We start from the raw sequence: 13,821 nt of genomic DNA, 5'->3' as shown, positions 1-13,821 counted from the left end.
GTGACTAGGGAAGGGCTCTCCAGGTCAGGTGCAATCAAATACAACAGACCAAGGCCCGGCTGAGTCTCGGCATTTTGCTGAGACCCAACCCCGGGGACAGGCGAGGGGGCGCCCAGCACCATCTGGCCAGGTGGTTGTGTTAGTCGCTTGGGCTAAACTTACCCAAGGGCCCAATGATCCCAGCCCCGAGGCATGCCGATTTATGGGGCTCAGCGTTCTTTACTAAGAGCCTATATTTTAGATGGAAGGTCTGGGGTGCCTGGGGGGCTCAGTCAGTTGAGCAGCCGTGGGACTCTTGTTTTCAGCCTGGTTCACGGGATCCAGCCCCGCGTAGGGGGCGCTGAGCCTCCTTGGGAATTTTTCACTCCCTCTCTCTGCCCCTCCCTCACGCATGCGCGCGTGCACACACTCTCTCAAAATAAAAAAACTTAAAAAAAAAAACTGTTTAGAAGGAAGGTCTGTCCTGGAAAGTTAACGAAACTTGAATCAAGTCAAATTTCACTCTAGAGCTTTAGGTTCCAGTGATTTAAAAAAATTTTTTGAGAAAGAGAGAGAGCAGAGGAGAGGGGCAGAGGGAGAGAGAATCCCAAGCAGGCTCCACGCTCAGCAAGGAGCCCGATGCGGGGCTGGATCCCACGGGACTCGATCCCATGACCCTGGGATCATGACCTGAGCCAAAACCAAGAGTCCGACGCTCAACCGACTGAGCCCCCCAGGCGCCCCGGTTCTAGTGATTTTTTTTACAACAATAATTCTTAAATCGGCTGAAAAGAAAATAACTCCCCCTCTAAAAATGGATTCTGTAAACGGTGCTTTAGTTATTACAATTTCTCCTTAATATTTGTCAAGTGGATTTTGTCTTTTGGTATTGAAGCTAGCCAGCTTTCCTATTTTAACACATTTCGCGACCCACAATAAAGAAGTTGGACAGGATCATCTTAAAGTTCTCTTTGAAACTCCTATCGGGGGGCGCCTGGGTGGCGCAGTCGGTTAAGCGTCCGACTTCAGCCAGGTCACGATCTCGCGGTCCGTGAGTTCGAGCCCCGCGTCGGGCTCTGGGCTGATGGCTCGGAGCCTGGAGCCTGTTTCCGATTCTGTGTCTCCCTCTCTCTCTCTGCCCCTCCCCCGTTCGTGCTCTGTCTCTCTCTGTCCCAAAAATAAATAAACGTTGAAAAAAAATTAAAAAAAAAAAAAAAAAAGAAACTCCTATCGGGTCAGACACCTGATCTCTCCAAGCCTCAGTTTCATCAGCTGTGAAATGGAATTAATTATAATTCCTCTCTCTCAGGGCTGTTGACAGGAGCAGGAGAGTGTTCATCTATGTCCTGTGAAGTGCTTAGCACAACGTCTGGCATAGCAGAGGTCAAAATCGCTATGCTATTGATTCTGTACTTTTTGAAACATCGCTGCTATTTGGTGGTAACAGTCGTTTTCTCCAAAGAAGCAGGCTTCACTTAATCCGATCTGCCTCGCTCTAGAATGTGGCCAAGGGCCACAGCCCCTAGTAGAAGAATGAAGACATGATATGGTAACTTAAACAAGAAGAGTTGACTTCCAGCTTTCCTGGTGGACAGACCAAGGCACTAACCCATGATGAGGTGTCATGTGACCCAAGACACCCGGAGAAGCATGGAGCTGACGGAGAACGACGATGTCAGTTGGCCAGATGTCCCGCTTCCTATCCTAACTGGCAAATGGCATGCTTTCACCCAGGGTCCCAAGCACCTTTGCCCCCTGACCTTCACTTCTAAGGTAAACCCACTGCAAGGCTCGATTTTTATAATAAATCCACTCCTGAGTCCCGAGCTTAATTGCAAAAGTGAAAACAGGTGTGTTTCCAGCAGCTTCTTTCCCTAGGGAGGGAAGTCAGAGGGTTGGGAAGTCAGGCTGGGACCCCACGGATTCACTGAGCTACTACCAGAGCCAAGGCAGCCTTGGGGAATCACACGGTGCCCACCGGGCCAGCAGTGCGGTGGGGTCTGGGTGTGAGGCAGGCCGGATTTTTTTGGCATTTGCTCCCTTTCATGATCGTTGTTGTACATAAACTAAGTGCTCTGAGCTAGAGCTCAGAATTCTCACTATAACATATGTTCCTATTCGGCTATTCAGTCCAGTCCAAGAGTGTCCTTTTCTTTCTTTTTTAAAATACTGACTTATTTTTGAGAGAGACAGAGACAGAATGCCGGTGGGTTAGGGGCAGACAGAGAGGGAGACACAGAATCCGAAGCGGGCTCCAGGCTCTGAGCCGTCAGCACAGAGCCCGACGCGGGGCTCGAACCCACGAGCCATGAGATCATGACCTGAGCCGAAGTCGGACGCTCAACCGACTGGGCCACCCAGGCGCCCCCTTTTCTTTCTTCATAATCTTCTGTGTGTGTGTGTGTGTGTGTGTGTGTGTGTGTGTGTGTGTGATTCACTTTCTGTAGAACCTGTGGCATTTGCTTGAGACTATTTTAGAAAACCTGGAGGGCAGGGATAAATCCCATGAATAAAATGAAAAGAATTTAAAGCGCTGTTCTAAGCACTTCACACGTTAACTCTCTGCCTCTATTCCTACAGGGTGGGCACTGTTGTTATTCACATATGCCAGATGGGGAAACTGAGGAGCAGAGCCGTTAAGTTGGAAAGTTGTCAAGTGAGAAAGTTTGGTGTTTGACAGTGAGCCCTGGGTGGGAAAATGGGGAATGGTGGGGGGGGGGGGGCTCAAGTGATAAGAAAGTCCCAGACTTGGGTCAGGCCTCTGCCCTGCTGTACAGGCCTAGCCCCACATTCCTTTCTCTATTCCAGTTCCAGCAGCTTACATGATTTTGGAGCCCTCTTTTTATTTATTTATTTTTTTTAATTTAAAAAAACAATTTTTTTTAACGTTTATTTTTGAGACAGAGAGAGACAGAGCATGAATGGGGGAGGGGCAGAGAGAGAGGGAGACACAGAATCGGAAGCCATCAGCCCAGAGCCCGACGTGGGGCTCGAACTCGCGGGCCGCGAGATCGTGACCTGAGCTGAAGTCGGACGCTTAACCGACTGAGCCCCCCAGGCGCCCCTGAGCCCTCTTTTTAAAATACACAAGCGTATCTCCCTTGTGAACATTTTACAAAACCACGTGACCACAGGACTACGTTGCTATGGTGCCTTCCAGGGGTGGGAAGGGGTCCCGGGCAAGGGACGGCTCTTAGCGTCACAGTGCCTCTGCCTCTGCCCGGGAGATGTCTCTGCTCCTGGCTGAGCAGGGCACTGGAATCTCATTTTGACAGAAAGAGTTTTCCTTTTCACTCCCCAACACGAGGCCCTGGGAAAGTCCATCTGTCAACAGCAAAGCAGACTTTGCTCTGGTTATGTCTTCACGTTCATATATGCCCTTCGCGTTATATCTGCAGGTCAGGAGTGAAAACATCAGAGTCCGTGAAACGCATCCCGTGATCAAATTTGGCTTAATCTCCACAGTCCTAAATTTCCTGCCTGCATTGCAAAAGTTGCCCAAGGAAATGAAATCCCAGGATGAATGTTCGCCATCAGAATAAGACCTCGCTTCCACTGTCCCCTGCTTTGACGGTCGTGGAAAAGGCATGAATTAATAGACTCTTTTAATTTATCTCAGTTTTGTCTCTGAAGAGGGTCCAGTGAAAACAACCACTCAATCTGTCACTTGAACATTGTTTATATTTGTTGCCAGGATACCAAAGGCTCTTTTAAGCCTTTGGCTCAGAAGAGCACCATGCATCTGAACTTGTTCACCTGCACATAAAGCAAATAATGGCTGAAATGATGGGAAAGCTCCTCCAAACATTTTAAGTGGCATACAAGGCATTTTTTTGTGTCCAGAAATCGCAGCATCCGATATCTGTTGTTCAAATAAATCTCCACCTGCCTACCGAAGTGCGCATTATACGCGAGATCGGGCGTTGAAAAGACAGTTGTTAATTACTTGGAGGTAAATCAGGCCACCTTTGACCCACACTCCGAGCTGTAATTTTGGTGCTCAGTGTCTTGGTCCCGAAATTAATGTAAATCTTTACATTTGTGATTTCACTTGCCAATGCCGACCCGCCCACACGGTCTGCAAATGACTCTGTGTTAGACATTGAAAAATGTCCTCTGGAAGGATTCAATCACCGCTCCCCAGTCTTTTCACGGATTCTGCTTTATGTAAAAATGACGGAGCCTGAGAACATCTGAAACTCAAAGGGACCCAACGGCAGAAACTAAACCCCTGAGGTTGGAAGTGGCTTGTCACGACCCCCCACCCCCGGGGTCGCTCAGCAACCAAAGCTGAAACCTGAAAGGAAAGCACTAGCTTGGGGCTTTCATAAAGGGTCACACTTAGAAATCCCCGCTCAGAGTCCAGGAGCTATCCCTTCCGCAAGGCTCGTGCCTCCGATGGCGTCTGTGAGTCCTGGCATTCCCCACCGTCTGATACTGGTCTGGAAGCATCGTGCCATTTTGAATCCAGGCGGTCAGAATATGATTCCGATAAAAACAGACCAGCTGCTCTGACAATCTGCATTAATTCTGGAGGAGACAGATGCACCAGACCCTGGCCCATAACGGTCACTTTTGAGGAGGGCCACTGGGGAGGGGAGAGGCAGGGCAGAGAGGAATTAGAGAGACCGTAACTCGCAAACTTCACAGGAGACGTGAAATTGAACGCGGTAACGCTGACGCTTGAAAATCTGTCACCCCGGTACAGCAGTACTTTGAAAACATTTCTACCAAAGTACCCGTAATGGCAGAGGAGGGCTGAATGCGTTCTCCCGGGGGTCTGGGTCCAGCGTGAGAAAGGGTGCTCTGTATCACAAGAACTCTCTTTGCAGCTTATGTTTTTAAAATGCATTGCAATTGTGCCATAGACTCGCTAGCATATCTGCGTCGCTTTCAATATGAAAATAATAGCGTAAATGACTTACCGTCCACGAAAACTGCCCCTGCGGGGAGACACTCCTGGTTTCTTTCTCCAGCGGCCCGGAGCACACGCCGCACGCCGCCTCCAGTGACTGAGTGAAGAGCCCCCGGAATGGGAAGCGCTGCTGTGAGCGAGCTGACCTGTATTCTGGCTCTCTCACCTGGAATCGGGCTCTACGAATCCTGTTATGCATTGAATAGCAACAAAACAACGGCATAAATTAGGGTGTTGCTAAGATTGTGTACCATCAATGTTCGCGTGAGCATAATGGACATAATGAATTCTATAGCACTATCCTGCACAGCTTGGAGAGATTAAAACCACTTTGTCTTTAAATTAAATTTCAAAAATCATTGAGCAACAAGAATGGAAAGAACAACAACAACAACACCCCCTCGTGTATGTCAGCCGCCCAATTGTAGGATGTACCGCTTCTTGCTTTCTGATCATTAATGCCCGGTCCCAGATTTATTCTAATAGCTGCCAGATCAGGGAGTCCACAACCATCGTAATAACCATCAAGGGGGGTTGGGTTCCCTTGTATTGTGGTTTGCGGCGTGCGCGGCGAGCCCCTTATCCGCTTCCAGGATCAAAACCTGTAACTGAAAAAGACCTCGGCTGAAGTTTATTTTATATAAATGCTACTAATATAATATCTCTAGGCTGTTGCAGAAGAGGAAAAGTGGGCTTGAATTCAGTCTTCTTACATTTCTTTATGTTTATCTATTAATGCTATTGACTATATTCCTTATGCTGTACCTTTCATCCCTGTGACTTATTTCTTGTAGACCCGGAAGCTAGTGTCTCTAAATCCTTCCTGCCTATTTGGCCCATCCCCCCCGCCACACTCCCCTCTGGTGACCACCAGTTTGTTCTCTGTATTTGAGACCGTTTCCGTTTGTGTGGGTGTGCTTGTGGGCTCGTTTGTCTTGTTTCGCTTTTTAGATTCGACACGTAAATGAAGCCATACGGTATTTGGCTTTCTCTGATTTATTTCATTTAGCATAATACCTTTCAGGTCCGTCCGTGTTGTTGCAAACGGCAAGAGCTCATTCTTGTTTATGGATGAGTAACATTCCACTCCGCGCATACACCACATCGTCTTTATCCAGTCATCCATCGGTGGGCACTTAGGCTGCTCCCATATCTTGGCTATCGCCAATGCTGCTACGATAAACATAGGGTGCACGTACCTTTTTGAATTGGTGTTTTCATTTTCCTCGGGTAAACACCCAGCAGCGGCTTTACTGGATCACACGGAATGGCCATTTTCAATGTTTTGAGAAACTTCCATACGGCGTTTCCATAACGGCTGCGCCAATTTACGTTCCCACCAACAGGGCACGAGGGTTCCCTTTTCTCCACGTCCTCGCCGACGCTTCATATCTCTTGTCTTTTTGATAATAGCCATTCTAACAGGTGTGAGGTGACAGCTCATTGTGGTTTTAATTTGCATTTCCCTGCTGACGAGGGATGTTGAGCCTCTTTTCACGCGTCTGTGGATTGAATTCATTCTTTAAATATTTATTTATTTATTTATTTATTTATTTAATTTGTGAGAGAGACAGAGACAGCGTGAGCAGGGGAGGTGCAGACAGAGAGGGAGAGAGAGAATCCCAAGACAGCTCCTCACTGTCAAGCACAGAGCTTGATGCAGGGCTCCAACTCACCAAATCGTGAGATCATGACCTGAGCCGAAATCAAGAGTCGGACAGTCGACCAAACTGCGCCACCCGGGCGCCCCTGATTGGATTCGTTCTTAAGTTGTGCCCTGCTTGGGCAAATCTTCGTTCAACCAAATGGAGCCTAATTATGAAAAATTCACACTGGAATGCTTACTAGATGCCAGGTGCTATACTTGTTCTATATGCTCTATGTTACGTGATCCTCACTCACAACACCCCTAGGAAATATGGCTAGCACTATTATATCCCCATTTTATGGATGAGGAAACTGAGACTCGGGAGAACGGAGTTGCCTGAGGTCATACATCTAAGCAAGCAGCAGGGCTGGGATTCAAATCTAAGTACTTTTTTTTTTTAATGTAGCTTATTTATTTTACATAAGCTCTATGCCCAAGGTGGGGCTTGAACTCGTGATCCTGAGATCAAGAGTCACATGCTCTACCAACCGAGCCAGCCAGGAGCCCCTTAAATCCAAGTCCTTCCGATTCTGGAGCCCCTGAAACCTTCACTGTCTCCTAACAATTGTCATAGTCACCACTTATGGAGTGGTTATTATGTATGTTCTATGGTGGATGCTTCGCCTAAATTCTTTGATCCTTGTAACAACCTTCTGAGGCAGGCGGTATCACCCCTATTTTATAGAGGGAGAAAACCAGGGCTTAGAGAAATCAAGTTAACTTCCCTAACAGCAAAAGCAAACAGCAGAATCCAGGCTTCTCTGATACTACGGCCGAGTTTTGGGTTTTTGAAAACTTTGAGATATCTTTGACATATAAAAATGGTATATATTTAGGGGCACCTGCGTGGCTCAGTCGGTTAAGCGTCCAACTTTGGCTCGGGCCACGATCTCACGTTTCTTGAGTTCGAGCCTGCTTGGGTCCTGTCTCCCTCTCTCTCTGCCCCCCTCCCGCCGTTTGTGCTCACTCTCTCCCTCAAAAATAAATAAGCATTAAAAAAAATTTTTTTTAAAGGTATATATTTAAAGGGCACCTGGGCGGCTCTGTTGGGTAAGCATTTGACTTCAGCTCAGATCATGATCTCTCGGTTTGGGAGTTCGAGCCCCGCGTCGGGCTCTGTGCTGACAATGTGGAGCCCGTTTGGGATTCTCTCTCTGCCCCTCCCTTACTGGTGCTCTCAAAATAAACAAACTTAAAAAAAATGATATATATTCAAGGTTAAGACTTAATGTTTTGATACCTGTATACGCCATGACGTGTTTATCTTAACTAAGCCATATTCTGATTCTGGTGCTTTGCCAGGGGGCATGTAACAAAACCCTAAGGTCCCCAGGGCATTACTCCACGGCCCCCCGCAGACCCCGTGTGTGAGCTGCACTTAGACACCCCAGGGGGTGCGACGTCCCTCAGGTGTTTCACCCGTGCACGTGGATCACCGGTCACTTTCTACTCTTAATGATGTGGCTTGTCAGCCCTGGTGCTTTATTGCTCAAGTCTTGGGTTACAGGCAAAATCCACTGGATTTCTGAGGCCTAGCCAAGAGCTGCACAAACTGTAAACACGTTCTCATGTGGATCCCAAGTAAGGGATTATTCAAAAGAAACCTAAGTGTCCTCCGTTGACTGGGCTTATTATTAGCATGTTTGACAAAAGGTGGCAGATGCTACATTTCCTTTTTATTTTTTTTTTAATGAGTTTTGAGGTCGTGGCAGGTGTCTGGCTCCCTCTAGAATCTTAAAGGGCCCAGCAATCCCCGCACTAACTGCCGGCTCTAATCCTCTGCTTTGAACGAGATTAAAAGGAGACGGCTTGGGCCAGGTGGATGAGGGAAGGCAACTGGACGGAAGTCTGGAATCATTGTAGTTTAGGATTTTTTTGTTTCAATGAGATTAAATTCGTGTAACAAGAGGCAACCATTAAAGAGGTTTTTAAGTTCGTTTTGAGAGAGAGCACACAAGCGGGAGAGGGTCAGAGAGGAGAGGCAGAATCCCAAGCAGGCTTGAACTCTCGAACTGTGAGATCATGACCTGAGCCTAGATCGGGAGTCGGACGCTTAACCGACGGCCCCATCCGGGCACCCCCAATGATCATTTTAAAGTGAACAGTTCAGGGGTGCCTGCATTGCTCAGTTGGTTTAGCATCAGTCTTGACTGAGGCTCAGGTCATGATCCCACGGGTTTGGGAGATCGGGCCCCACGTGGAGCCTGCTTGGGATCCGCTCGCCCACTCTGCCCACCCCTCCCCCCCTTACAGGCTCTCTCTCAAAATATTAAAAAAAAAAAAATCAAGTTTATGGTTCTTAAGAACCACAGGATTAGGAAAGATGGCTACATAGTACTTTTTGGAGAAAGTGCATTCAGTTAGCACCATCCACAGGCAAGGGACCAGTGGTGTTTGGATACAGTGTGCCTGAATTTCATTTTGCTACTGGCTTGGGAAAATGGATGGGTTACACCACACCAAGCTGCTCTGAGAAGTGGATGGCCAGCCGCTGCCTGGAAAAGAAAACTCATCTCAGGAGATCCTGTAGCATTTATTAAACATGGAACATGTGCTCAAACGTAGCATTTCCTAAAGTACGAGAAGTCACAAACAAAAATATGTTTCGGATAGTGTTTATTTCTTCAAATTTATTTATCAGGAGTGACTGAAATAAAAAATATAATTGAGTCCCGTCATCGTGGAAATAGCTCCGAGAGAAAACTGGTCAGATGAACATTATTGCCTCCCATTTTCAACCAGTCAATAGTTGCCGTTGATAAATAGACAGCCAACAGTCTGTCGAGAATGCTCAAGATGTGTTATATAATACAACATGCCTGTTCACAGGGGAAGAAACTAGGAAATAACTTATGTGAACTTCTTGATTTCATCATACAAGACAAGCACGAAGGCACCACCCATGCCTCTGAGAACATTGGACCACGCCCCCTTGAAAAAAGCTTTGGCCCCTTCGTCACGAGCAATCTTCCTCCAGCAGTCAAGCGTGCCTGTGTACATGATGTCGGCTGCAAAGAATAAAGACATGGAGTTGGTGGCCAAAGTCCTCCCCAAGACTTACGACACTAAACCAGGGGCGCCCGGGGGGCTCTGTCAGTTGAGCATCCGGACTCAGGTCATGATCTCACGGTTCGGGAGTTGGAGCCCCACATCGGGCTCCGAGCTGCCTGTGTGGAGAGCCTGCTTTGGACTCTCTGTCCCTCCCCTGCTCGCAGTCCCACCTCTAAGAGGTAATCGCACTTTTGGAATATCCAAGGGTTACACGCTTGTGTGGGCGATACTGAAATATTAATGCCGTGACTAAGACAACAGGGATAGGTACGCTACCCATTGGTCTTAACCTCTAATACCATTTAAGCGCCCTCATTCATAGGCATGCAAAGGGCCCGCTCAAAGGCAGATACAATCAACCCCATCCCTTGACCAGAACACACTGCATTCCTCATTTTAGAGAATCTTACGCAGGCTTCACGCTTAGCAAGGAGCCTGACTCGGGTCTCCGTCTCACGACCCTGGGATCATGACCTGAGCCGGAATCAAGAGTCGCACGCTCAGCTGCCTGAGCCCCCCAGGCGCCCCTAGACTGCATTTGTAAAGTCAGGCATCGCTAGCTTGTGGCCACACGTTGTCCCGTGCCCGCATCTCTTTCTCTTTTGCTCAAGTGGAACTTACTTCCTTTGCGCCCCGACTGCATCATCATTCGGCGACGAACAGTGTCAAAGGGATAGGAAGTCAACCCGGCAACCGCTGTGACGGACTGCGCGATCATCCAGCTGATGAAGATGTGAGTGTTCTTGGGATCCGGAAGCATGCCTGGTAACAGGAAAGGGACACTTTGACCAGAAAGCAGAGTTTTAGTGGCTTGTTGTTTTCTACACCCCACCCCCAGCCCCTCGTGCGTCCAGTTTGTACTAGACAACCACAGCTTCCTCTAGCAATCACAGCCAATCTCGGGCTCCGGAAAATTAGGGTGGCATTACTGATCTTTTAGATGAAAAGAACACAGCTTCAAAGCACACAGCGAACTTACCCTTTGCGGTATCATAGATACCGAAGTAGGCAGCTCGGTAGATGATAATGCCCTGCACAGACACATTAAAGCCTTGGTACAGGCCCTTAATCCCATCAGATTTGTAGATCTTAACCAGGCAGTCACCAAGGCCTCGGAATTCCCTTTCCGCTCCGGCTTTGCCCACATCGGCCGCTAGACGGGTTCGGGCAAAATCCAGAGGATACACAAAACACAAGGATGTGGCCCCAGCGGCGCCACCCGATGCCAGATTCCCTGCAAAGTAGCGCCAAAACTGGGTTCTCTTGTCCACGCCACCCAGGAAGATCTGCTTGTATTTATCTTTGAAGGCGAAGTTGAGGGCCTGGGTGGGGAAGTATCTGATGACATTGGCCAGGTTACCGCGCCAGAAGGACAGGACTCCCTGCTCCTTGGGGATACGAACCACGCAGTCTATGATGCCCTTGTATTGCTTATCTGCGGTGATTTGCTTGCTGGCATGCTGCACCTGATAGACAAGGAGGCCAACAGGGAGAGTTACAACCGCGGAGGAGGGAAAAAGGAAGACAATACACCCTCCCGATCACTAAGGGCGCTTTAAGGTTAGTTACTTCCTAAATCTAGTCTTCTAGGTCACACAGGATGGACCCTCCTAACCCTGAGGTTGTCACCAGCGGAAGGGAGGTCGGCACCCTTAGAAGGCACTAAGCCTCCACCCCTTTGGGTGGGGAGGGGGCGCCCTCAGGTGGACCCGTGCCCTTTAGACCCGGGAGAAAGGTCACTCACTACCTCAGATCCAGGTTCGGAGGCATTAGGTAGGGCCTGTCCTACGCAGGGCGCGGTCACCTTGGGGACCGTGGCCTCCGCCTCAGGTCTCCGGGGCTGCTTCCCTCTCCCGCTCCGCCCCCACTCCTCTCCTAGAGGTGACCCGCGGGCCACCACCCCTATGCTCGACCGGGAGCGCCCTCTAGAGCCGCAGCGGGAGAGCGCGGCGCGAGGAGGCAGGCGGCAGGGACACGCCGGCGGCTGCGCGGGGGCGGACGCAGTAGTCACACGCGCTTCCCGGCGCCGGCTTCCGGCCCGGCGAGGCGAGAGCGCGTCCGCGGGCGGCGCGGTCCCTCGACCTGCCGCGTGGCCTCCGCAAGGCTGTTATCTCCTTGCCGCGACCTTGAGGCCCTCGCCACGGCCACGCGTTCCTGCGTCCAGCGCCGGCTTCCAGGCTTCGCCCTTGACCTCCAGGCCCCGGGGAGACCGCCACTCCCGGAAAGCCCCCTCCGAGCTCGCCGCCTCCGGGATGCCAAGGCCCCGGTCTCCCTCGCCTCCCTCCGCCCCGACCCCTTCCTAGATCCACAACTTCAGGTCACTAAAGCACCTCCCTCGAGTTTGCCTGTGGGTCGGCCGCTGCGGCCACCCCAGCCCGCACGCGGCCACTTCCCCCGACCGGCCTGAAGAGTCGGCTCCCCTCCACCCCTGGCGCAAGGCTTTCCGCGCCTCCCCCGCCCCCCACCCCCGGCCACTTCCTGGTCGGGTTCTCCAACCCCCGGACCTACCTGCAGCAGCAGCTTGACCCGCTCGATGGGCGCTACCGCGGTCTTGGAGATGGCCGCCGCCACTCCACCCGCCAGGAAGTCCTTGGCGAAGGACACAGCGGCATCTGTCATTTTGAAAGGAAAGAGGAGCCGGGCGACTGCGGGACTGCGGTAGGAACCGGCTGGGACTCCGGGAGTGCGGGGCGGAGCGAAGCAAATGGCCGATTTATATAGGGCGAGCCGGAGCCCGGGCGGCCGGCGTCGGGGGCGGGCCTTGGGCGGGCACTGAGCCCCGGCGCGCGGGCCCGCGGGGCGGCTGAGTGGCTCAGCGCGCGGGGGGCGGAGCCGCGGAGTGGGGCCCGGGGCCGCCCCCCGCGCCTCGCCGCTTGCCTGCCGCACCTGCCCTGGCAGGAGGAAGGGGCGACCCCAGGGAATACCTAGGCCCGGGGCCGCTGGACTCTTGGGAAAAGCGCGCGAGTGGGGAGGGCGAGTGAGCTCACGGTGTGCCTGGTTAGAAACTTCCCGAGTATCAAAAAAAAAAAAAAAATCCCTATAATCAAGATAAATATTCAGTGCAATATTAAAAAAAAAAGTAATACGGGCAAACTACGGCCCGTTGGCCCGGTCGCCTGTTTTTGTAAATAAAGTTGAATCGGAGCCCCAGGGTTGGGATTAGGGTAAGGAGGATGAGGCAGGGTCATGGAAGTGCAGGGTGGGATCCTGTCTTTATTCTAAGTTTGGATAATTTGTTCATCATAGACTTTTGCATTACTTTGGCCTTTTTAAAAATAGTGCATTACAGATCGTTGGTCTTGATTACTGAGCTGTTTGGCACCCCTTAAGCGAGGGCGGGTGCCTCGTTCCTCGCAGCTAGACCTGGGTCTGCTCTGGAGCTGCCCGGGTGAAGCCAGAGGAAATTGGGGGAACAGCAGAGTCGGGACACTGTCACCGTGCCCCGGACTCTGGTTTGCAAAACCGACTTAACAAAGATCTTGCTGGGAATTAGCAAAAGAGAACTCCAAAAAACTCGGCTGGGGATAGGGAAATTAGTTTAGCCAGGGGTCAAATAAAGAGGTTGTACCAGGAAGGTTGAGAGGCTGTGTGAACTAGGTTGGCATTTGGCTCCTCGGATGCAAAGTAAAGTACTCTTGGATTGAGTAGATTCCTCACTCCAGAAGCTTTCAGAGGAATCAATTGAGTTAGGTTGACAGCCATTGTGTCAATGGACAAGTGCTTACTGAGTCCCTTAATCCCTGCTCTGGGTAAGCATTTGCCAGACAAGTCCTTAAAAACCTACTTGCTAGCTTGAGTGGGCTCTCGGGTTCAGAACGGGACAGGAGAGTATGAAAACATATCATACGTCTAAGTAATCACAAGAATGTTGACAAAAATGATCATTGTTGTAAATTGTAACTGCTGCTGATCCAAAGCTCCCAGCACACTGAAGACACAGGGGTGTGCATCCCTCGCTTTCCTATCCCGCCCTCTCCCAGCTTCTCCGAATCTGCTCATTGAAGGGCCCAATTCTCGGGGTTCCTCCAGGATTGTCAGGTCCTTCATTTAAGTATACTTTGCAATCCATTAAGTCTTCCCAGGAACCCCAGCGAGAGTGTTCAAAGAAGAGCAGTTTTTGTTGTTGTTGTTGTTGTTGTTTTCAAATTTATGTATTTATTTTGAGAGAGAGAGGGCGCACGTGCGCGAGAGAACGTGAGTGGGGGAGGGGCAGAGAGAGAATCCCAAG

The 13,821-nt window shown here is 50.4% G+C and overlaps 1 protein-coding gene across 1 annotated transcript; it reads right to left on the bottom strand.

The window, feature by feature from the left end:
• Positions 1–9,141: 9,141 nt before the first annotated feature.
• On the bottom strand, positions 9,142–12,361 carry SLC25A5 (solute carrier family 25 member 5). Its single transcript, XM_043569760.1, has 4 exons — positions 12,102–12,361; positions 10,573–11,059; positions 10,215–10,355; positions 9,142–9,550 (listed from the first exon to the last, which is right to left on the bottom strand). Exons 1-4 carry the CDS (start codon positions 12,210–12,212, stop codon positions 9,393–9,395), a joined length of 897 nt encoding a protein of 298 aa, XP_043425695.1. The 5' UTR covers positions 12,213–12,361; the 3' UTR covers positions 9,142–9,392.
• Positions 12,362–13,821: the final 1,460 nt, after the last annotated feature.

The sequence above is a fragment of the Prionailurus bengalensis genome, chromosome X, assembly GCF_016509475.1.
Source record: "Prionailurus bengalensis isolate Pbe53 chromosome X, Fcat_Pben_1.1_paternal_pri, whole genome shotgun sequence".
NCBI classification, from domain to species: Eukaryota; Metazoa; Chordata; class Mammalia; order Carnivora; family Felidae; genus Prionailurus; species Prionailurus bengalensis.
This window is presented reverse-complemented; position numbering and strand designations above follow the sequence as displayed.